The sequence below is a fragment of the Procambarus clarkii genome, chromosome 7 (genome assembly GCF_040958095.1).
Source record: "Procambarus clarkii isolate CNS0578487 chromosome 7, FALCON_Pclarkii_2.0, whole genome shotgun sequence".
Lineage (NCBI taxonomy): Eukaryota > Metazoa > Arthropoda > Malacostraca > Decapoda > Cambaridae > Procambarus > Procambarus clarkii.
The window spans coordinates 15,860,374-15,885,734 of NC_091156.1; the positions used below are offsets into that span (position 1 = coordinate 15,860,374).

The window sequence follows — 25,361 nt, forward strand, 5'->3', positions numbered from 1 at the left end:
TCGCTGGGCACACGACCAAACTACAATGCAATCACTATGAACTGGCGTATATCGTGCTTACCACAGATTAACTGGTCGAGGGCGCTTTTCCTCTGACGCCGTCTGGTCAGGGCGCTCCCACGGCCCACAATAATGCTTCTGGGCGATTTAATATCTGCTCGTCGACCAGGACTTGAGACCACAACGTTCCCAGCTCGATTCCACAGCTGGTACGTCCGCACACTTCTCTTCTCTTCGAGATATATCACTAGGGGTTCCCTTCTGACGGGAGCTCAAACGGAGCGCGGCTTCCCCCTGCGATGTCTGGCACTCAAGTGAGGTCAAGGTCCTCCGGAAGCGAGCCTCACGCCTCCAGCAAAATGTCCACATCTCCTAGCCCGTCATTTATCTGTTTTCTTCTTCATTGCCCATAATCTTAAATTGTTCATTGAATCCACCATACCATTTTTCACATGGGTTATCACCTCAATATTTGCTAGACCTTCTAGTTAGGTCAGGCTTGCTGAATAACTCTCAAGAAGGGAGACTCGTTTCTCCTGCAGGCTGAGATCATAACAATAGGTACCTGGGAATTAGTCAGCTATCACGGGCTGCTTCCTGGGGGTGGAGGCCTGGTCGAGGACCGGGCCGCGGGGACACTAAACCCCAAAATCATCTCAAGATAACCTCAAGATATACCTTCTCAGCTTTCACCTCACATTCTTTCTTACCTTGCAAATTGACTTTCTCTACACGACAGGATATTGCAACAGGAATAGTGGATACTGTAGCAAGAATAGGGGGGGATATTATTCAGCAATAGGGGATAGTGTAGCAGGAATAGGGTACAGTGTACCAGAAATAGGGGATATTGTCGCAGGAATAGGGGATCTTAATCAGTAATAGGGGGATACTATCGCAGGAATAGGGAATCTTAATCCGTAATAGGGGATACTGTAGCAGGAATAGGCAATATTGTAGTAGGAATAGCAACGTTACCAATGTAATGTATGATTATGTTACGTTTATTTGGTTGATTAGATACACAAAGTTTAGTGGTTTTGATATTTATTTAGTAGTCTTGGTTACAGCAGTCGGTTGTTAGCAGTGTCGTACAAGTTGAGACGAAGCCTAAAGCAGAGCAGCTTTTTTTTTTTAACAGAGACGTGGCCACACATTTACAATGCTAAGCAGCATATATACATTTTCTTCTGTCCTCCATGGACAGGGTTAGAGATATGTTAACCATAATGTTCAGTGTTTTATTGAACACTCAACCACAGAAGGTGATTGCAGTGCTTATAAAATGCTAAGTAATTATCAAAGAAGGCACCAAGCCGTATAAAATGCTAATCTAACCTACATACATAAATACACAAATTAACGTCTGCCCTACATAAACAGTGTTCGATGTGTCTTTTTTCTCTACATAATGTCTTTAATGTGCATTTACAAAGGTGAAATGCAATTCTGACCAGCTTCCATATATCCTGTATACACATACATATATATACATACATTTATGTCTCTCCTACTTTGACAGTGTAAGGTAGCTGCTATATAAACTAGTGTGTTATTAAGCACCTAACCACTGAAGGTTCGTATGTGCCTTTTTCCTGTAAGTACAAAATGTATATTGATCATTGCTTCAACCTACAATGCAATCCAAAAAGTGGAGTTTTATTAACTTCTTTTTCCATACTAAACTGTATGGAATACTTTAGGCTATCAAGACCCTCGAAGTACCTATGAAGTACCTATCTACATTCTCGAGATCTTCGTCAAATATAGTGAAAACATCAACATATCTGAACCAAGCTCTGGGACCTTTCCCATCAATTACTACTGTGGGTACTAACTGTGCTTCAAGAAAACTCCATATATAAATTTGCAAGATTAAACATGAATAACAATAGCATTAATATAATAAAACTATTGGCCTATGGAGTTGATTTAACTTCCAGACACATAATTTTTAATTAATCTTAAATGATTTGTGGCTATTTATGTTTGATATTATTATAAATATGCACTTTACTAGTAATATCAATTAAATTTGCAACATTCACCAAACAGTTGGTGCTGAAAAAGTTCCAAGTTTGCCAGCTATGGTGAGCCTGTAGGGGACTGATCTTCTGGCATCTCTGTAGAAGCAATTTAAACTCCCAGCAATGCTCCTAAGGGGCTGAGAGGTACTAGGGGCTGAGAGGTCCTAGGGGGCTGCAAGGTACTAGGGGCTGAGAGGTCCTAGAGGGCTGAGAGGTCCTAGGGGGCTGAGAGGTCCTAGAGGTCTTGCATCCTGCACACTATTATTCTGAACATTGTCCCATTGTTTTTGTGTCTGTTGTTCATATATATATGGTTAGTTCAGTGTATTTATTTTCCTTAACCCCTCTTCTGAATTGTTGACATTTAGTTCATATTAACTATATATTAAATTAATTATGATTATATTAATGATATGCTAAATTAATTATGTATTAAAATGTAGGTAGTATAACAGCAAATAACATTCTAGCAAATTCTGGTAATTTTCTGCCTCATTTTGAATTACAATTTGATAATTTTACATCCTAACAATAAAAAACTTGTATCAATAATACAAAGCTATATCATTTAGAAGTACTGTACTGTAATGTTATTTCAACATTCTATGGCAAAATCTACCTGGCAGAATGTCAATGTTCATAAAATAAACAAAATTTTTTTAAATTGTTACAATACATAATTACAAAAAAATTTAAGAAACAATTCATATACTGTACTTCAGATTTTGTTTTTAATATGAGTACACTAATTAAATGAATATATAGGTTAAAAAAATTTATTTTTTACACTAAGAGATTTTTGTGCAAACTGTCTTGCACTCTGTGAAAAATTCCAGAGAGTCCTGAGTGCCTTCACGTCCCATCCCGCTGTTCTTGACTCCTCCAAAAGGCATATCAAGGCTTCGCACAAGCCAGCAGTTTGTCCACACAGTCCCTACCTGAAAGAATTCAAACTGAATAGTATAGATATCATTATTATTACATTTTCCACATGCATGGCTTTTGCTTTTTGGGAGGCAACAGCCAAGAGAAAAAAAAAGAGAGGAACAGTTCTATATAAGACAAGGTTAAAGATGTTGCAAAATTACACTTGTTTATTCCCCATATCTTACTACATAGCATCAAGGAGAATCACAGCAGCACCTATCACAGGAGGTCAATATTAAACAAACAGTTGCATTTATAGCAAAACAGCACCAGCATCAGTTTCTGAAGCTTAACTTCTATAGCAGCCTAATACTGTATTAGCGGCAGTCCCTGAGGCGTAGCGGCAAGACGCTCACCTGGTATTTCGCGAGTGCTTTGTCCTGGGTTCGTATCCTGGCCAGGGAGGATTTGCTGGGCGCCTCTGTTTAACCCAACAGTAACATGGGTACCTGGTTGTTAAACGATTTGGCGGGTCGTATTCCGGGGAGCATATGATTAAGGACTTGCCCGAAATGCTATGCATGCTAGTGGCTATGCAAAAATGTAAGAACTCCTGTATAATAATAATAATAATAATAATAATAATAATAATAATAATAATAATAATAATAACAATAATAATAATAATAATAATAATAACAATAATAATAATAATAATAAAAGCTCAGGAATCAGGCTCTGTTTCAATATGAAAAGCACAATTCTAAGCAAGTACATTTACAATGTACTATATAAATTTATGAACATTTACTGTAGTTGCTTCTGTTCCTACTCATTTTTCTCATTCTCAGCTATGGGCAGATTCATATTTATACATATTCAGATTTTTATTTATACTGTATATACAATAATTCTTACATTCTTGTAAAGTTACTAACACGCATAGCATTGTATAACCTGTATCTATAATACCTATCCTGTATAATACAGGATAGGTATTATATAATACCTATCTAGAATATATGTATAATACCTATCCTGTATTTCTTCTCAAATGAATGCTTTTTATTGATTGAAGCATGACTTTTGTAAGCCATGAATTATTTATAGCCTCTTAGTGGTGACTTGTTTAGTAATCATGGGATGGTGAATTTTGTACATGCTTAGTTTATGAAGAAATGTTTGCACACCTACACTGATGTTTTCCACGCTGTAGTACTAAGTTACACCTCCCAATTTATGTTGCTGACAGCCTAAACAAAGTTGGTTACGGAAGCTTCATTGTATTGTATCTCTGATATTCTGAACTGGATTAAGCTTTTCACCAGTACAGGTATGTACTTCCCATGCACTGGTTAATATGACCCTGCAAAGACCAGGGATATTTGACAGTGCCATTGTTCGAACGTTGTACTCCTGACTGTTCATGAATCCTATCTATAACCGATTTGTACCTTAAGGACCAACTTAATGTGTCTGCTCAGAGAGGTACTTTTTATATTGATGCAAAGCCTGACTTTTATTTCAGACTGAAAATAAACAATTCAGTTATGTCTCACCTTAAGTTTGTGAGCTACACGGTGTGCCACTCCTAGGTTTGAAGTCCAGACAGATGCACAAAGACCATACGGTGTATTATTGGCACGATTAATTACTTCTTCCTCGGTGGTAAAAGGAACAACACATGTCACAGGTCCAAAAATCTCTTCTTGCATGCAGCGAGAATTATCATCCAATCCTACGATAACAGTTGGTCTCATGAAATATCCCTGAAAGTGTAAATAAGAAAATGCCTTCAAGTTAGAGCAAATATGTCTTCATGCAAGATTGAAACTACGTATATATATTTTGGTGAGAATGGGAATATAACTTCAGATGAGAAGGTTAAAAAAAGCCTGCAGGTGAGAAAGAGAAAAAAATGTGTGTGTGTGTGTGTGTGTATATGTAATCACCTGCATTTACCCGAGGGCCACTATTTTTCTAGTGACCTCAATGGGGACTGAAAGTTGGTAGCTTAAGATCCCCCCCCCATTGTTCTGATGACTTTTTCAAGCTGAATTTGAAATGCCATTGTTCTGGCATTTACAGCTTAAGTGAGTAGGCAGTTCTGTGGGTTCATAGTGTAACTCCATGGGTGAAAAAGCATCTCCTGTTTTCTGTCCTACATTGTAGTTTGTTGAGCTGGAAACGGTTTTTCTCTTCTTGTGTTACATTTAAGCTTTTGAAGATGTTGTCTGCAACTTGTTCGGTATTTTAAAGTGTAATTAAAATATGATAGCTATGATCATGATGTTCCATGTTCTTGATGTTCTAAATTTAAAAAATCCTCATTAGGTTTGCCAATTCATGTTACAATTTTATATGTGATTATCATATTACTGTACCTCTATTTTTTTCTGATCACAATATCAATATTTAACATATCTAATACCTCCATATTCTAGTTTAGGTCTCACAATATGCAGGTGTAATTGTACATTTTGAGTGTAATTTACACTTAGGTAATTACACCTAAGTGCACAGGATGAGAGCTACACTCATGGTATCCCATCTTCCCAGCACTGTCATATAATGCTTTGAGGCACACATGCATGCATGCATATCTGGTATATACACTACGTCTTAGTGTGGGGAAAGAGGGACACATTTATATGATATATGCACTATGGCTGTTACTTTATTTATTATGCACCCAATACCCCATCTTGTAAGTGGTAATTAAAAAGGTAAGATGCATATACATATACAGTAATGGCTTCAGGAAACGAGCCCCCAGTTTTTTTAAGTCAACAAACTACAACACATATGATCTATTTGCAATTACACCATTCAAATGCATGGGTTACATAACAATGAGTAGATTGTATATAAGATGTATAGAACATTGTAGAAATTGTCAAAAATGTGATTGCCACAAGGACTGGGATAGCTATCTACTATGCAACTCTCCTATTACCCTGTAATATTCAAAATTGAAAATTATTTTACACATTAACAAAATGAGTTGCATAATGTACTTCCAATATATAATACTGTAATATACTGGAAATCATACAAAATGACATTGCAAGATGTGTGTTACTAGTACAGTAAGTAAGTACTGTAATTATCAAAAGAAGACACCAATCCTGGAAGGCCATGTAGCACCATCAAAAGTAGTGTTTCTAGCTATCGTTATAATTATAAGGTGTGTGTGTGTGTGTGTGTGTGTGTGTGTGTAGATAAATTGTAAAAGCTAATGTAAAATATCCACCAAAGTCTGCTTAAGACTTCTTGCGCCTCTGTTATCCTTTTGTGCCACTTCTCGCAAACTGAGAATGCAGCACATAAGAGACTAGAGATGCCACTGGTACTGGTAGCAACAATTAACAAGATGCAGCAGGTACCTTTCACAAGTTTACTAGTAGGTCAAAATTTTGAAAGGAATGGAAAAAAACAGATACGTATTTTGGTGGGACAGTAAATCATCATAGGTCAGTTGAAAAACGGGCTGAAAGGGTGCCAGAAGGTAAATACAGTAGTATGAATGAAATAGAAAAACAAATACGGCAATATTTCTTTACAATCTCAAAAAAAAAACAAAATGACAAGTTCATAGAATAGAATTGCTTACATTTCTGTTCTCCTCTTGAAGAATACAAAGATCCACACCCTCACCACACAGAACTGTACCACCATCTTCAATAGCATAATGAACATAACTGCGAACTTTATCCAGGTGAGCTTTTGAGATGAGGGCTCCCATGAACATGTCATCATTTGATGGGTCTCCTACCTGCAGCTCCCTGAAACAATATTTCCAAACAACATAATGTGTTAAGTTAATATTAACATCAAATTTCAGAGTAACATTTAAGAAAACATTTAGATTACAATACTTCAACACCATTTCCAAAGACAAGAATTTTTTTTTCTGCAGGAGCTGTATATCATTTACGGAATAATCATGAATAAAACAATCTTATCATCCCAAAATGACAGCATTTATAGTAACTATTGATCAAACATACAAAAATGGATTGTTGCACATACAAAATTTTATTAATTTTAATACAATTACTTTTTCAAAAGGGCACGAGAAAATAAGCAACAACCATACCTAAACTTTCTTAGCCCTAGTACAACACATATATATATAATATGTACAGCAAAGATGGTGTATATTATGCCTAAGACAGGTTAGGCTAGGTTGTATAGTTACTATTCAACTTCTTCCGAGTATTCCGATAGCACAAAATTTAAAAAAAAAATTGCGTACAATACTCCATTTTGTATGTCTGATCAATAGTGTTTACTATAAATACTATCCATTTTGGAAGATGTATTTTAATTTAGTACTACTGTAATATAAGAATGAAACCCAATTGCAGTACAGTAATTAGAACAGTAAAAATAATGCAGTACATAAAAATAATAGTACAGTAAAAATAATGCAGTAATGCAGTAATAAAATTACTGCATTACAGTAATTTGGATTCCTACCCTTAAAATATATTCTTAAGATAAGCTGCATAACAATACAAATTAAAACTTTAAAATTATACTTGTACCTGTACTCACTTTGTAACTTCCACAAACTTATCTAAGAATTCTTCATAGAGTGGTTGCTGAACAAATATTCTGGAGGTACACAAGCACACCTGAAATAAACAATTCATTACTTTAACAATCTAAAATTAATTCTGTACAGTATATACATTACCCGACATTTTAATGTATTAACCACACTAACATGTGAACACCCATGTCCTATTGGAAATTAAATGTGCAACACATTATAATCTAGAAGAGAATGGGGGGGGGAATGAAATGGCTCATAAACCTGACTTCAAGAGAGGACTAATGCTAAGGAACTTGCTAAGGAACTTAGCAAGTTTTTAAATTAATTTGATTGGAAAGATTTTTTGTTAAGCAAAGAATAAAAAAAAACAAGAGAGAGATTTATGCCAAATTTTATAATACAAGTGATAACGTCGTCGTCCCTTCATTTTCTAGTGTGTGGTTTGGTCAACATATTTCAGCCATGTTATTGTGACTCCTTGTCTGCACAAGTGATGATATATGATGAAGGTACAGTACACAAATAATTATACCAAAATGGAGATGCAGAACTAGAAATCAGGATTGGTTTGATGAATTGTGAGAAGGCTAGAGAAAAAAATACAAACAAATTTAATCAGTAAAGGAGGAGGCCTAACTCTTAAACATACCAGTAACACAAACAAGAAACTTCTATAAGGCAGCAAGAAGAGAGGCAGTAAGAAACTTTGAGAAATGGATAGCAGACATATATGAAAAGAAACCCAGCCTATTCTATAAGTTCATAAAGAGCAAGTTGTATGTAAAGGATAAAATCCAGAGAGTAAATGCAGACATTAAGTCACAATGACATGGCCGATGATATGATGACCAAACCACACATCAAAAGATGAATAAACGATGACGTTTCGATCCATCCTGGACCATTAACAAGTCGAGTGTGAGGGAGAAGAAATGAACGGGCAAAAAAATAAGGAAAGAGTGAGATGAGGAGCAGGTAAGAGAAAAAGGTAAGAATAAGGTGAAAGGTACAAATGGGATGAGTGTAATAATGGGATCAAGGAAGAATGGGATGGGGTAAGAATAAGTGGAGGGGAAAAAAAGGAAAGGAAGGGGGGTAGGCTTAAGTAGGTCATGTTTGTTAAGAAGGTTTGAGCATTTAAGTATTTACTGTGAAAGGGAAGGGTCAACAGCAAGAAAGCCAGGACTCGGGTGCATGTTGGGTTGGTTGTGCATCAGAGCCGATTCGACAAGATGGTTGTGATACACAACATACCCAACATAAACCTTAGTCCTGGCTTTGTTGCTGTTGACTCTTTCCCTTTCACAGTACATACTAAAATGTTCTAACCTTTTTAATAAACATGACCTGATTTAAGCCTAACCCCTTTTCTTTTTTACCCTTTTATTCTTATCTCATCCCATTCTTATTTGATTGCATTATTACACTCATCCCATCCATAACTTTCATCCTATTCTTACATTTCACCTTACGATTCTCAGACAGGACAAAAATCGTTTGGCACATTTCCTTTCACCTAAAGTTCACCTAGTATGAAATAGGTACTTGGGAGTTAGGCAACTGCTGTGGGGTTCCTGTCCCTGACAAAATGAGTTAATACCAGAAAAAACTCTAGACCAGATACAGCAATAACAGGGGAAAAACTACAGACCTGCATTAAGCTATTAGGACAGATTTTGAGGCACAAGCGCTTTCAATGGGGAATGTTAGCAATAGACAAGAGTTGGATGAATCTAACATCATGAAAAGGAGACCAATTTGTTGACCACATGTAAATTTACTATCCAAGGAAATAGCACTCTTAGATCTTATGCTAACAACAGAAGAGGGCCTGGTCAATCAAATCCAGGCAGAAGAAAATCTCACATTCGTGCATCCTAACTATTCAAGGAGACCCAAGACAGAACAGGGAATGAAAGTTATAAATTAAGAGTCATAGATAATAAAATGAACAAATCTGGTATACAGTATCGTACCTACCTCTCCTTGATTGGTGAAAGAACCTCGCTTAAGTGCCTCAATACAAGAATCCAAGTCGCAGTCATTAAACACCACAGCTGAGTTTTTGCCACCCATCTGAAATATACAATAATCACCATCAAATAAATACCATAACTCTATTGTAATGGAAAAAGACCACCTTATGCTCCTGTACAATGGCATCTCCCAAAAAATCAGCACTCCATCTAATGGATTCCTATTAACAATGGATCATGTCCATCTAGTTAATTTTACCTCAAGATATTATAACAAGGAAAAAGAAAATCTTGATTCCAGAGGAAGAATGTAATCCAGATTGTTAGTTCATTACATGTAATAATTTACATCAAATTGTATTACTGTATTTATTTTTTTCTATATTTTGCTTTTTAATTTGTAAATCATATAAATTTTCTAAATGTTTTACTAAGCTTAATGTGCAGTGTATAAAGTGAACAAAGAAGTTTGTGGGATTTATATTTTTAGGTGGTATATAGCCTGCCTGGCTTGGTGCCTTTTTTTTGATAATTACTTTATTTTTTGGCATCCAGACCTACTATGAACAAACACATTGATCATGCCTGTTGCTTGTATTTGTTGTCAAACTTCTTGATTCTTGATTCCAGCATTCTCATTGGTTTTCCTTCCGATATATAATTGTTTTTGAGTTAAAACCAAATATGAGGCAGGAGAAGTATTGGTAAATCAGACAAGGGTAAGAGGACTTCAGGGTCTTGGTAGTATAGTTGGGTTCATTTTCAACTCATAATTGAAAATCTCGGGTTTGAATCCTGGGCAGGACAGAAATGGTTGGGTATGTTTCCTACCTCCTAATGCCCATGTTCACCTAGCAGTAAACAGGTACCTAGGAGTTGGGCAACTGTTGGGAAGGCGAATCCTGAGAAGTCGGTAATTCAACCTTGGGGGGGGGGCCCCCCCTCGACTTAAGCTTAATTTATGTACATATACAAGCTGTCTGTCCTTGACAAAATTATTATTATTATAAGATTGCCGAGTTATTAGAGAAACATGATCGAAACTGGAAACACAAACACCTGGCATATGATTAAAACATTGGTAATAGTGCAGTTCCTGACACAGAGATTTATGGAAGCAAATCATATAGATTGTGAATAAAAGAGAACAATGGTGGAAAGAGTATTGACATAAAACATTGAAACTGTCTAAGTACTGTACAGTATATGAATTTGGATGACACTGATTACCAGTGAATGTTAAAGCATTGCAGCCAAGGGCTGGCTGTAGCTGAATGAATGACAGTAGTCATGGACACTGAGGACTTCAAAACCAATTCAGGGTGACTGCAATGGTTTAACAGGTAGCATGATATACCATAGTACTTTAATTGCATTTTGCTGCCTCTGGGTTATCATGGCCAGCCTGTCCTACAGAAAGTTAAGTGAATAAATTATTTGTTCATACAGAATTTATTTTATGCATAATTATTATTTATATGTCCACAATCATTATCTATTTTTCTGAATATGCTGAAACATGTATTACATAAGAACATTTCTGAAAATTGGGGACAAATAACTAAAACTTTTAAAAAATCCAGAACAGATATGAAATGATAAACATGGATTTTGGAGGTGCCACTGAATAATGAAACCTGTCATCAAATAATATGTCCTCGTTTGGAATTTTCATTTTGTAGAGGGTCTGAGAAAGACGGGAAATCCAAATTTCTAACATTTCCTAGGCCTAGTATATACTAAATGCTTAAGGCTTACGAATGCATATGTTAGGCCTAAGATTGCTTATTTAGGCCTGCAACAGGTAAATTCAGATTAGGTTTATGGTTAATCTGTCATTCCATCCAATGATGCTATAGCTTTTATCATTTCAGAAAGATGACTTGGTATATATTATATTGCTGGTAGGGACAGAAGTCAATTATTTATATACTATACTGTACAGTATATCTAGCTGTGCATGTGGTCATCAAGCCAGTGCTGGCCTTAACCTGGCTGCCTGAATGACAAAAACATCAGCCACTGTGCAATGCCATTAATGTACATGTGGTACCAATAAGAAAGCCAATAAATTTACAGTTACAGAGTTTATCCATAATTTACAGAATACAGTACTGTACTGTATTGTACAATATACTAAGTTCAAAGCCCTATGAACCTGACTGATTCTTCTTCCCTTACTGCAAGTACATCTTATTAAAATAAATGTGAATACATCACTCACTTCAAGCGATAATTTCTTGAACATGGGAGAAGCGACTTCAGCAATGTGTCTTCCAGTGACTGTAGAGCCAGTAAAGGACACTAGGGGAACATCAGGGTGAACTACAAGAGCTTCCCCTGCAGATGAACCGAGCCCAAATACCATGTTCACTACACCAGCAGGGAAATCTGCCAAAGATACATAACGGAATATATATATATAGTACTGTATTGTATCCAGTTTCATAACCAATTACAGGCAGCCTACGATTAAAGCTGTACAGTATTGGAGAATGACGATTCGATGGTATGCGGGCAAGCAATTTTGTAGCAAGGTTTAAAGTGTGCAGGTGAATTTTGATAGTTCAGTACACAAGTTAAGTGCAGATCGGCACTGATGATTGCATAATACATGGGGGTCTTCCACATTTACAGCAACGTGTAGAGATACAAAATACTGTACACCACAACTCTTGTTTCATTATTTTTTTTTATTCATAACATAACAGATAACAGATTCATAACATGACACAGTAGCATAATAGACATTAGGATAATATAGCATGGGATTGCTGGATTGTTTTAAAGCATAGGTTAGACATAATGTGAATTAATTTGGGTGGATACAAGTAGGAGCTACCTCATATGGATCAATAGGCTCTATAGTTTCCTTTAATCTTATGTTCTTTCTGTGTTCTTAAATCATTTCACATTCCAAGCATTCTGGACTTTATTATGTACTGTTAATTTTGGCTGGCAAGTGGAAGGAGTATAATTATTAAATGTTAAAATAGGTGTTATATTGATAAAAAGAGTGGGAAACTGGACTTTAGGGTGTTTCTTGAGCCTAACCCTATTTTTCCTCTATACCATTAAGTTTGCACAACCTGAGGTCTGTCCGGATCCATTAGGAGTCCGGAAGCACTGAGATGGTAGCTAGTCCAAGTTTTACATATAACTTGCATACGCTCTGGTGCAGGTAATGGAGTTTTTCACCAAACACAAAATAAAATCATAACAACATGATATATCTATGAGAAAAATATACAGTATCCTGCACCAGAGATATTCTCATAAATATATTATTGTGGTTTAATTTTGCATCCTTGATATATTACCGCTGCAGTGTTTTCCACAGCCTTGAACATGTTTATACTGTATTGTATTAGAACTTGACATATGTTAGTTTCTGTAAAGCTAGTCCATAATGGTAAAAAACTTACCAACTTCTTTGAGAATTTTGCAGAACATGTAGGCAGTAACAGAAGTCATTTCTGATGGTTTAACAACAACAGTGTTGCCACACATAAGGGCTGGAGCAAGCTTGAAAGTCAAGAGATATAGTGGCAGATTCCACGGAATGATAAGACCAGCTACACCCACAGGCTCTCTGATGGTGTAGTTCACAACACCTGCCTCTGGCTGCATATTTGACCTGAGTAAAATTAAATTTATCATATCAAGGGTCTAGTAGTACAGTTGGTTTCATTCTCAACTGACAATCGAGGATCTCAGATATGATTTCCGGACAGGACAAAAATTTGAATTTACCTGGTTGGGCACTTTTTTCACCTAATGCCTCTGTTCACCTAGCAGTAAATTGGTACCCAGAAGTTAGGCAACCATTGTGGTGTTGCATCCTGTGGAGGGTAAGTAGTTTAACCTTGTGGGACGAGGGAGACCTCAGTACAAGAATAAACATTTTGTTTATTCTTGTTCACCTAGCAATAAATAGGTACTGTACGTGGGCATGAAGCAGCTATTGTGGATTGCATCCTGGTCAAGGTCAGAAGAATCTCGGTAAGCTTAACAGGCTTCCTGTCCCTCACAGTGGGAAACCCTTTGAAAGGTCAAGAACAGTACAGTCCATATCTACAACACTGTACTGGGTGTGTATCAATTTAAAAGCTTAAACTTTTCTGAAGCATCAGAAGTCATCTGTTCCTATCCCCAACCTATGTAAAAAAAACAAAAAAAATGATTTAAGGCAAGGATGCAGCACTCATATTTTAAAAGCTAACTACAATTTCTTTTTGTACAATATCTTTTCTCTTTTTTTTTGTCACAAGACTTACGTGTTGAGTTGGTGAGGAATGGTGTGGGCAAAGTGTCTGAGGTTAAGCACTGCCCTGGGAATATCCATAATCTTAGCAAGCCACACAGGTTTGCCCTGGTCCTTGGATTCTGCCCTAGCAAAGTCTTCCAGCCGTGATTCAAGTATATCCGCCACCTTCAAGAGGTGGTTTGCACGCGCTTGAGCAGACAGACTTGACCATCTGGAAAATAAATTGTAAATAAGGTTTACACGGACCAGGCCTATAAACCTACTGCATAGCTCAAGAATTCTGAATTCAAAATGTAATACCTGAACATATTTTTTTAGTATAAAAGTCTAAGCAAAGTGAAAATGCTGTTCATCAACTTTATTATTTATATCAAAATACTAGTATACTGTATTATTTTATCTATTAATGGTGTGATCTCCATGCTTGGATGTCGTAGTCGGGATGATGATGGTTCACCAGAGATTTGTACAGCTAAATAACCACTTTAATTTTCTTTTAAATTAAAGGTTCATTTGATTATTCCTATTTTCCCTTACCTCAGCTCCTACTTGCTGAGCAAGTTGATGTGGTAGTCATGATGTGTATTGTAATACAGTACTCTACATAAGGTCTGGCATTTTTCAATATTATGAAGCACTTGCCATTCTTTTGACTATTAGTAGGCTTCATATAGGTTGTTTAACAAGGCCTCAATGTTCAAATTCAAAAAGTTCCCATTTTGCCATAGACTTTTGTGTCATCTGCAATATAGATAATGTGATTTATGATTTTCTCATTTATAGGAGCCATTAGGAGAATTCAAACCTGCTCACTTGGTACTCCCAAGCCAGTGCCCAAGACCACCACAGCACGACATAAACAAAAGCCGTGCAACCCAGGACTCCACTGAATCCTCGAAGATTACAGAGGCTTACAACTGAAGCCCAGTCAGGGTTTTAAACTGCATGAACTAATACTGTATCAGTAAAAATCCTAAGTTGAATAATTAAGATCTGTTATCCATGTCTTATAATTAATTTAAAAGAATTTGTAAAACAGTAAAACATACATTTAGACATCATCAGCATACAAGACGTACTTTGGAAAGGCCCTCTTGGCAGCTGCCACACCAGCCTCAACCTCAAGCATGCACGAGTCTGGTATCTTGGCCCAAACTTTCCCAGTGCTAGGATCATAGGAGTCCAGTAGACGCTTGCATTGCACCATCGTCCCAGCAATGAAGTTCTCTAGGGGTGGCATTGCATCCATTATGCCTGGGGATAGATGGGAAGAACAATATTTAGAAAATGGAACTGCATGTCTACTTCTCTTCCTGTTTATTTGGTTATTTAGTTGCTTAGCTCATAAATATTGCTTGCTGCGAGCCTCCAAACCTGATGATGGGTTTGGGTCACCTAATTGTGTTTGCAGGGAATAAGCTACAATTTTCCCCCGAATACGACCCGCCAAATCATTTACCGTTCCCACTAAACGCCGGGCGAGTGCTCTGACGCTGTGCCACAGTTACATTAGATATTAGAATATTAGTATAAATTACTCAAACATCTGCTACAACCCTGGACCACATATGGACTAATATAACAGCTCCCCCCCCCCCCTTTGTCTCTGATATAATCACTGATAGAACAACCAATCACTATCCTACCTTTCTCTCGGCAAACATGGATATAACACCCTTGGTTACCAATAAACTTACCTTTAGACTACACAGAAAACCAGCAATAGGGAACCTCATAAATGGTATCTGTGCATGGAAATACCACAGCAAATTACCTCAAGTCTATCAGCAAAAATTTGCTATGAGAACTATAACAAACTCTGTCTTCTGACAACGCACAGCCCCTCTGTGTAAGTCCCTTAACATGCTAAACATACACTCACTCCACACATTCTCATGTGCTATCTTCTTCTTCTTGAGAATAGGTGCAGTTTGCATGAAGGGGTGTGCTATCTACATGTACAAAACCTTGTTCCTGAATGCTAATTTTTAACTGAAATTTTGTTTTGATAGGTGTAATAGAACCCATGAGCACAACACCAGAAATAAATATCTCTGATATCTGCAGAGTCAAACTGTCATACATTTATATTTAAATATGTGTCTGCCTCCAGTATCTCCTCTCTCTTGGTGCATTACTTAAGTACTCACCTGGCAGAATTTGCCAAATCAAGCTCCAGATCTTGGGTTTCACATTTCAGTTATCCATTATCTCTTGTAAAAATCTGACCGTATTTATTATTATCCCAGAGCTTAGTCATCTCTCGTATCAGGAACGGTTGAGGGCCACAGGAATAACAACACTGCAAACCAGGCATGACAGGGGCAACCTCACATTGTTGTTGTTGATTTAGGGGCGACGACGATCGTGGGATGGGATGCGCCCCGGCGTACCCGTTAAGGGTGAATCGCGAAGCCAGGAAAGGTGAAACGCCAAGCCAAATCGCAAAACGAGTGACGCCAATCACTGGAAACTAATATGCCATACGGCAAATAAATGCACAGACGGATGAGGGCAGAGCAGAAGCCGGCCGCCCACCACGGATGAGGGCAGAGCAGAAGCCGGCCGCCCACCACGGATGAGGGCAGAGCAGAAGCCGGCAGCCCACCACGAATGAGGGCAGAGCAGAAGCCGGCCGCCCACCACGAATGAGGGCAGAGCAGAAGCCGGTCGCCCACCACGGATGAGGGCAGAGCAGAAGCCGGCCGCCCACCACGGATGAGGGCAGAGCAGAAGCCGGCCGCCCACCAGGAATGAGGGCAGAGCAGAAGCCGGCCGCCCACCACGAATGAGGGCAGAGCAGAAGCCGGCCGCCCACCACGGATGAGGGCAGAGCAGAAGCCGGCCGCTCACCACGAATGAGGACAGAGCAGAAGCCGGCCGCCCACCACGGATGAGGGCAGAGCAGAAGCCGGCCGCCCACCACGACTGAGGGCACACCAGGAGCCCACCAAGACCCGCCAACCCCCGGCACCTCTCGGCCAAGCTGGCCCCCGAACACCATCAACCTGCCAGGAGAACCAGCCAGTACACGTCAAAAAAAAAAATCTATCAGCAATCCTGTGACCCAAGGCAATATGTGCGCCAGGCGTCGTACAATCGGACCGCTGAAAAGGGATGCCAAACGGCAGTAGCAAAGCCAAAACGCGAAAACAAGACGTGATCCAGCGGCACCCAGGTGGAGGTGCAGGCGCTCAACCCAGCACCTCAGCTTCCACCAACCGATCAAAGACTTTCCAGTCATACTAAATAGTGGCTTCTCCCACCAGGCGACCCAACCTTCACAATGGAGCCCCACAGGCACCTCCGCAGCCCCTTGCATCACGTGCAGGCATTAGCTCTGGTCTTATTAGACTAGCAGAGAGGCTTGCCGGACCCAACAACCATTGATACGTCAGGGAACTGAACGCACTGTACCTAGCCAATGGCCTGGACTACATCATAACCCCTGACGCAAGTCTCACTCCCTCCCTTACCACACAGGGCACTTCCTCAAGGTCGACTACCGAGTCGATCTCATATCAGACTTCGGCTCCATCGAAGACCCAGGCTGCACAAACAGCAGCATCTTCCACTCCAGCCCCACAAAGATCCCACCATCATCATCTATATCATCATCCATCATCATCTATTTAATATTGACCTCTGCGAGCCTGAACACCCCACTGCTGTTAGCTTCCTCAACTGTATGAATTCCTGCTTCCTCATACCCTTAATCACTAGACCTACTAGAATCACTGATAGCACTGCCACGACGCTCGATCACATCTGGACAAACATAACCTCTCCGCTTACTTCAGGTATAATCACCGATAGCACTACAGATCATTACCCCACATTTCTCTTAACTAACATTAGCAAACCACCTCTTGAGTCAAGAGTGATACGTTTTAGACTACACAATGAAACTGCTATAGACAATTTTATAACTGCTGCTGATAATGTCAACTGGGAGTCCGAGTTAGGTAACATAGTGGACATCAACCTAGCAGTGCAATCTTTTCTTCAAAAAACTCTTAGCCTTTATAATACCCACTGTCCTATGCTTACAAAACAAGTCACAACCAAAAGGCTTAACAATCCCTGGCTTACAAAGGGAATACTTAAATCTATTAATAAAAAACATGACCTTGAGAAGAAGTATAGGTTAGGAATTGTCTCCAAAGAATTCTCAAAGAATTACTCATTATTGCTGTCTAAGATAATTAGACGAGCCAAAACTAAATACTACGAAGATAAATTTACCCAAATAAAGAGCAACATTAAACAAACTTGGAGAACAATTTCTCAAATATTGGGATCAAAGAAGTCTTTAAATAACAAACCGACTCTCCTGTCTAATAACGATGGTCAGCTTTCAGCCTCTGATTCTGCTATTGAGTTCAATAGGTTCTTCTCTTCCATTGGTTCATCCCTTGCAAATGATATTCCATCTTCCAGTACAGACATTAATGACTATCTTTCAGGTAACTATCCACAGTCTCTGTACCTAAAGCCTATTAATTCCACTGACGTCAATGAGATAATCCTTTCCCTTAAAACCAAGTCTGGTGCCCTTGAGGAGATACCAACTTTAATTTACAAAAAAGCCTCCAGATCTTTAGCCCCTGCTATTGCTTTGCTCTTCAACAAGTCACTTGAACTCCAAACCTTCCCAGATATTCTAAAAAAAGCGAGAGTAACGCCTGTCCACAAATGTGGTAATCTCACAGATGTTAACAACTACAGACCTATATCTATCCTGCCAAACTTGTCAAAAATTTTTGAAAAACTAATCTATAAGCAGCTTTACTCATATCTAGCCAAACTCAATATACTTAGCCCTTGCCAATATGGCTTCAGACCCAAAAAAAGCACTAACGATGCACTTATTAGTATGCTTAACTCGATTCATACAGCTCTTGATAAAAATGAGTTCCCTGTTGGGTTGTTTGTGGACCTGCGTAAAGCTTTTGACACTGTCAACCACCAAAACCTTCTTCTTAAATTACATCATTATGGAGTCAGAGGACACTCCCTACAATACCTTAAATCCTACCTTACTGACAGGCTCCAATATGTTTCTGTGAATAATACAATTTCTCCCACCCTACCCATCAACATTGGTGTTCCCCAGGGCAGCATACTTGGCCCTCTCCTCTTTCTCATCTACATTAATGACCTTCCAAATGCCTCCCAACACCTCAAACCAATTCTATTTGCTGACGACACAACCTTCATTTACTCCAGTCCTGATCCCCTTGCTCTAAATGCCACAGTAAATACTGAGCTAAATAAAGTCCATCTGTGGCTAACTGCCAACAAACTCACCCTTAACATTGACAAAACCTTCTATATTCTGTTTGGCAATAAATCCTCTAATCAAATAAATCTCAAAATAAACAATACCCAAATTTGTAACAAATTAGATGGCAAATTCCTTGGCATTCTCATTGACCACAAGCTTAATTTCCAGGGACACATTCTAAACATATCAAAAAAAGTTTCAAAAACTGTGGGCATTCTTTCTAAGATCAGATATTATGTACCACGCCCTGCCCTGGTGACTCTCTATTACTCCCTTATCTATCCATATCTCAACTATGGTATTTGTGCTTGGGGCTCTACTACCCAAAATCACTTACGTCCTCTAATTACTCAACACAAAGCTGCTATTAGGACAATATCCAATTCTGGCCCCAGACATCACTCGGTACCCCTACTTAAATCTCTGAATATGTTAGACATTAAGTCACTGCACATTCTCTCATGTGTATTATACATATATAAAACGCTAAACTATAATGCCAATCCTGATCTCAAAAGCTTCATAGAAGGTTGTATCAGAACCCATGAGCATCACACCAGAAATAAATACAGTTTTGATATTTCTAGAGTACGACTTAATCAAACTAGAAATGCTCTACAAATCAAGGGGCCCAGAATGTGGAATGACCTTCCCAACCATGTTAAAGACTGTACCTCTCTCAACCAGTTTAAGTTAAAAGCGAAGCTATACCTAATAAATTCCCTGTAACCTACCTTACCCTTCTATTGTCAACCAATGTCTGTTTTTTTTCTTTAAAGAGCGCTGTTTGTCGACATAATTGTATTTGTGCTGCTTTTTCATCTATGTTTTCATTTCTTGTTTTCATTCTACTCATTATGCTCAATTAGTATTAAGCTTGTCATTTAAGTTTATCATGCCCGAAACGCTTCGCGTAATAGTGGCTTTAGGCATTGTATGTACTAGCTCTACCTATAAGTCAAACAATCCTTGTAATTATTTATTGTATGTATGTACCTTACCTAAATAAAATTGTATTGTATTGTATATCTCAGCAGATGCCCTCGCTGAAGTGCTATCCACGACCACCAACAGCACCACCGAAGCGACTGACCTAGGTTCTACTGCCACACTGCAACTCCAGAGCCAACAACAGGCTGTGAGGCCAAAGCAAATTCCACCAACTGCGGATTCCTCGGACGAGGAACTCTCAGTAGGAGCTCCATCGACGCAGTACTCCACCTACTCCGTACAAGATTTCCTCATGGAACCCACCTCACCAAAGTCCAATATGACAGCACAGCCATGTCAGCCTGAAGCAGGGTTCAGAATAAGAAAAAACGGAAGACCTAGAGGCCTTCACAAACTCACCTGCTCTATAATTGGTACAGCCAGGCCCCCCCCCAAAAAAAAAAAATATATATATAGGCAAAGTATGGCCTTTTGGCTGTCGCTTTGACTTCTTGGCCCCCCCCCCCCCCTTTGGTGCTTTGGTTGGTCCATCAATTCCACAAGTACCCAAGAATCATCGCCCTGCTGCTGGGTAAGCCATGGCTCTTTCTCTACGACTACAAAGCCTCTTCTCCGGACTATTCTTACGTCTGTCCCCACTTCCCGCTCCCTCTTTACCTATACAATCCATGCATTCATTCATGACAGGGCGGATCTCATCGAAACCTTTAAAATACTAAACAATTTGGAGGATGTCGATTCAGACAACCTCCAAATTGTTTAGTCAGATGTATCACGAACGAGGAGCAACGGGTTCAAGCTCAACAAGCGACAATGTAGGACAGAAAACAGGAGATGCTTTTTCACCCATAGGGCTGTAAACACATGGAACCGCCTACCCGCCTAAGCCGTAACCGCCAAAACTCTGCTGGGTTTTAAAATACAGCTGGAAAGGATAATCAGGGCAAATAGGGCTGCCGGCTTCCTGTCCTCATCGGGGCCACTAGTATTAATGGTCCACGGGTAAATTATCACATCTAGTCATATAATTAAGTAAGGAAGTAGCTTCTAGTTCCCTTGCTACTGTCACATTGAGTAAATGTTTTGTTGTATTCCTGTTGTATTTCTGGGTCTCCAGCTTCCATGTATCTTTGTTCTCTTGTTTCATACACTTAAGATTTCAACTTCATCTGCTCTGCCAATCCCTCTGACTATCTTGCATACCACAATCATGTCACCGCACTCCCTTCTGTTATCCAGCATGTTTAGCTACAATTCTCTCAACCTTTTTCAATCATTTCTTACCCCACTATACTTATCCAGTTATGTTTGCATTAATCAAGTTTCAGCTTCTTAACCCAGCTACAATATTAATTGTCTGGAATGACTTCTCAACCCCCTTGTGTTTTAAGATATTTATAGATGACAGGTGCATGGAGCTTTCCTCCCTCCCCATACAACGTTTCAATGGGACTTCCTCTCACCAGCTGGATATTGTATGTCTGGCTCATTTGGGAATTCATCTTCCAACTACACTGTCTCCTCGTCCTGGTCCCTACTTTCACACAGTAGATTTTTTAAGTCGTGTTAGTACCCCTTACGATGAAAATAGGTCCCCTTGTGTCTTCTCAAGTATTCCGAGATATAGCTCCTGTATATGTTATATACATATATATATAATATAATTATACTAATAGTGTGTAATATGTATACTGTAAGTACACATGCATGTGTGAACAATCTTTCAGGAAATAATCTGGAATCGCCTATTCACTGAAGCCGTAAATGCAGAGTTCAAAGTTAATCTGGACAAAATCCTGGGAAATAACAGGGGAGGTTGTTGAGAACCCGGCAGTATAGAGATGGTGCCAGTTGTGTTGGTAACAGCTATGAGGGTGATGGTGGCAATAGTGTTTGTTCCCGGGGTGGTGGTGGCAGTGATGTTGGTTGTGGTGACAGTGATGTTGGTGGTGCTGGTAGTGGCAGTGATATGCTGTCGATAGTTATGATCATGATGATAAATGAATTAAACTGAACTGATGGTGGAGAGGAGAGAAAGGTGACATGTTACACCTTCCGTACAAGTAAGTAATTATCAAAAGAAGGCACCAAACCGGGAAGGTTATGTAGCACCATCAAATGTGCCCCCCTCTGTACAAGACAATATATCTCGTATAATTTTTAAGTGACAACTAAAACACTACAACAGACAAATAATCCATAGTGATTGTTATTTAACTTTCGTGTGGAAACAATATAGCAGATATGAACTCGAGTGAAAAAAAACTCCTTTCCCCGCCCTCATGTCTTGAGCGTACATACGCGTATTTTTTTTATTAGCAAAAATATAGATATACACAGCAAAGTGCTACTACCCTATTCTAGAAATAAGCTATGAGTTCATCTAATATTCCAATCTCACAGGATGTTAGTCATACATGGAATCAGGAGAGAACATGCGAGTCTTAATTCTGTTAGCCTGGACTAGCAAGCTCTTTGTAGAGCACAATTATATTTTTCCAGGAATGTCCAGGACTTATATCTTGGAATGTCCAGCTCTAACTCAATTTCAGGCTTATCACATGCAGCTTTAGCTGTCTTGTATGTGTCATATCATGCTGGACAACACTTATGTGAGATGGTTCCCATACAAATGAGACAAATTCTATCTCTGTGTATTAATGATATTGCTTGTAATTGATGTTACAACATTCTTGGTATCTATTTTGCATGTTAAGTTTTGAAATGCTTGAATAGCTGATTTGAATCACAGAAAATTACTCCAATATTTGTCATGCAGCTAATTCTGCATATGTGGAGTTAAGGCACAGTCTCACACTGGTGGTCTGTGTACATTTGTTGTCTTTGTGTATTCTACAGATCTGCAGTGCACCCTGTTGGCCTTTGAACAGAGTCGTCAGTGTAAGCATAGTGCTCGTGAGGACCAAAATTATTTATAAAGGTTTCAAGTGTTGCTGCTTTGGGGATTGCTGGGTGTTCCTTACTCTTTTTTGCTGATGGAGATGTAAGACACTGTATTTTAGGGTACATATATAATGGGACATCATTAGCTAGTACAGTACTGCACTTACAGCCCCGCTCCTGTGCCCGGTAAGTCCACTACGGGCTCACCATAGCCCGTGCTACTTGGAACTTTTGTTCCCAGTAGCTGAATCTTAAACAGCAACAGCTAGTACAAGTGCGTTGGTAACACTCACCCATCTATAAATAACACCAGTCAGTTTATCTCTTTTAGTAGAACTGATGATGTTGAATCTGTCATGACCCTTACACTCATAGTTATATTGAGATGCCTAATTCTTCCACATACGGTTGGGAGTTTCAGGTTCTTCCCTCATGTTGATGATTCTTGTGCATCTGGGGGCTCCATGTATTATCCTCGTGGTTCATTTTGAATTTCCTCCAATACTTTCAGCCTAGCCTTTGGGAGATTTATAAGGTGCAGGGTATGATAGTCAACTAGGGACCTAATGAACATCATGTAGAACATATTGGCCTTTTTCAAATTTGTAACATTAATAATATGCATTCCAGCAGTGTTTTTACGTGCTTTAATCTTTCTTTAAGCCAAAGTGTAGTTCGCTTAGTATTACTGTTGATATTCACAGTATATTGCCTGCAGTTTTTGATGCGCTGATCATTGACTTTAAAAAAAGGGCGATTGTTGTTTCTTTGGGGGACAAGAGGGAAAATTGAGTCCTGCTTTTTTATGTGGAGACGGTAAGCCCACATTCAATACATCTATTTGCAAGCATATCAAGGAGAGTCTGCAACCGGTTACCACTGTTTGCAATGATGCAGCCTCATCGACTTGTGTAGGTATGAATGACAGCTACCAGTCTATGCATCAACACACTGAAAAGTGTAGTGCTGAGCACTCCATTCTCTCTCTCTCTCTCTCACACACACACACACACACACACACACACACACACACACAAATAGGTGAGTACACACACAAATACGTGAGTACACACACAAATAGGTGAGTACACACACACAACACGCTTTCTCTCCCTGACTAAAACAAATTATGACTGCTGTGTTGAAGAGTGCATCACAAATTTTCTGAGCGAAGAGTGAATTCGAGAGCAAGACGCACACTAAGCACTCGATTACATTGTAAAGCGAGCGGCGCCCGGCGCTTGACGACTATCTAAGCCAATGGGACACTTTACGTTAGCTGCGCCGTAACTGTAACAACTTATACCATCTAATATAATTCAATAATAACGTAGAATGCTGCTAGTGGCAAGGATTGCCGCTACACATCACAAAACACACACACCTTAAACTCTCAAGTGCGCTATACCTGTTGATGTTTTGAAGATGACTGTAGAAGGTGGATGGATGGATGGATGTAGCTGTGAAAGTCACCCCGCACAACGTCCTCCTCGTCCAGCGTCTGGTCGTACACTACGCTGTGATTGTCATGCTGGTTTGATCAAGGTTATCCAGCCTCAGTTGCCACATTTACCAGCTGGGAGAGAGTCGGCACTGGCGTGTGCAATTGTAACATACTCGTGTCTGAAGCTAGACATAAATAAATACAGCAAAATTATTAATGATGGCAACGGTCCATTTCATGTGTATTCCATCTCATTTTGGCCTCCGAATGCATGATAGTTGATGAGTTAGCCAAAGAATCTGCCTTGAAAGATTATAAGCAGACGACGAGTTATAATAACGAGGTTGAAGATAAGATGACCAAATCACTCATCATAATGCGAAGGAACGACGACGTTTCCCTGAACCATTTGGGCTGGACGGTCGAGCGACGGTCTTGCTTCTTGCAGGTCTGCGTTCAATCCCCAATCGTCCAAGTGGTTGGGCACCATTCCTTTCCCCCGTCCCATCCCAGTTAACCTGACCCCTTCCAAGTGTTATATCGTCGTAATAGTTTGGCGAGATCTCCTGATAGCTCCCTTCCCTCCTCATCTTCTGATGAGTAAAATCAATACATGAATCATGTACGTGAATAAGATGATTGCATGACTGAAGTACAAATGATTCAAAGGAATACATTAATACGGAAACATGGATAAAGTATACGTGAGTAGCAAGTATACATACATGAGTATTAAGGAAACCATGTTATACATGCATGAGTATAAGTAAACAATGTTATACGTGCGTACATGAGTATAAGGAAACAATGTTATGTTATGTTATGGCGATGAAAGTTTATTAATAAATGTATTTATAAATTCTATGTTTGAACGTATAATAAGGGTAATTAAGATAAGTGAAAGTTTTACCTTGGGTAAAAAAACTTGTGATAACATTAACGTTGTAAATTAACAATGCACTATAACTTGTTGAATTAAAGTGACTTAAGGTTAACATCGTGAAATTAACCTTGTATATTTAACTTGGAAAGTGTGACAAGGGTAAGTTTAATTATGTGCAACTACCAGAGGGTAAG

At 39.0% G+C, this 25,361-nt stretch overlaps 2 protein-coding genes across 3 annotated transcripts in view; both read right to left on the minus strand.

Moving 5' to 3' along the window:
* LOC138356891 (uncharacterized) overlaps positions 1 to 25,361 on the minus strand; it is a 418,031-nt gene that overhangs the window by 106,555 nt on the left and 286,115 nt on the right. The gene's annotated exons all lie outside the window — the stretch shown is intronic.
* On the minus strand, positions 1,031 to 24,406 carry LOC123765520 (2-aminomuconic semialdehyde dehydrogenase). 2 transcript variants are annotated; one of them, XM_045754158.2, is made up of 10 exons: positions 24,249 to 24,406; positions 14,778 to 14,952; positions 13,709 to 13,909; positions 12,857 to 13,068; positions 11,656 to 11,822; positions 9,436 to 9,531; positions 7,455 to 7,534; positions 6,508 to 6,679; positions 4,454 to 4,663; positions 1,031 to 2,965 (listed from the first exon to the last, which is right to left on the minus strand). In XM_045754158.2, exons 2-10 carry the CDS (start codon positions 14,945 to 14,947, stop codon positions 2,816 to 2,818), a joined length of 1,458 nt encoding a protein of 485 aa, XP_045610114.2. In that variant the 5' UTR covers positions 14,948 to 14,952; positions 24,249 to 24,406; the 3' UTR covers positions 1,031 to 2,815. The 2 variants fall into 2 exon arrangements, with proteins under 2 accessions (XP_045610114.2, XP_069169336.1); XM_069313235.1 differs by lacking the exon at positions 24,249 to 24,406 and adding an exon at positions 15,849 to 16,274.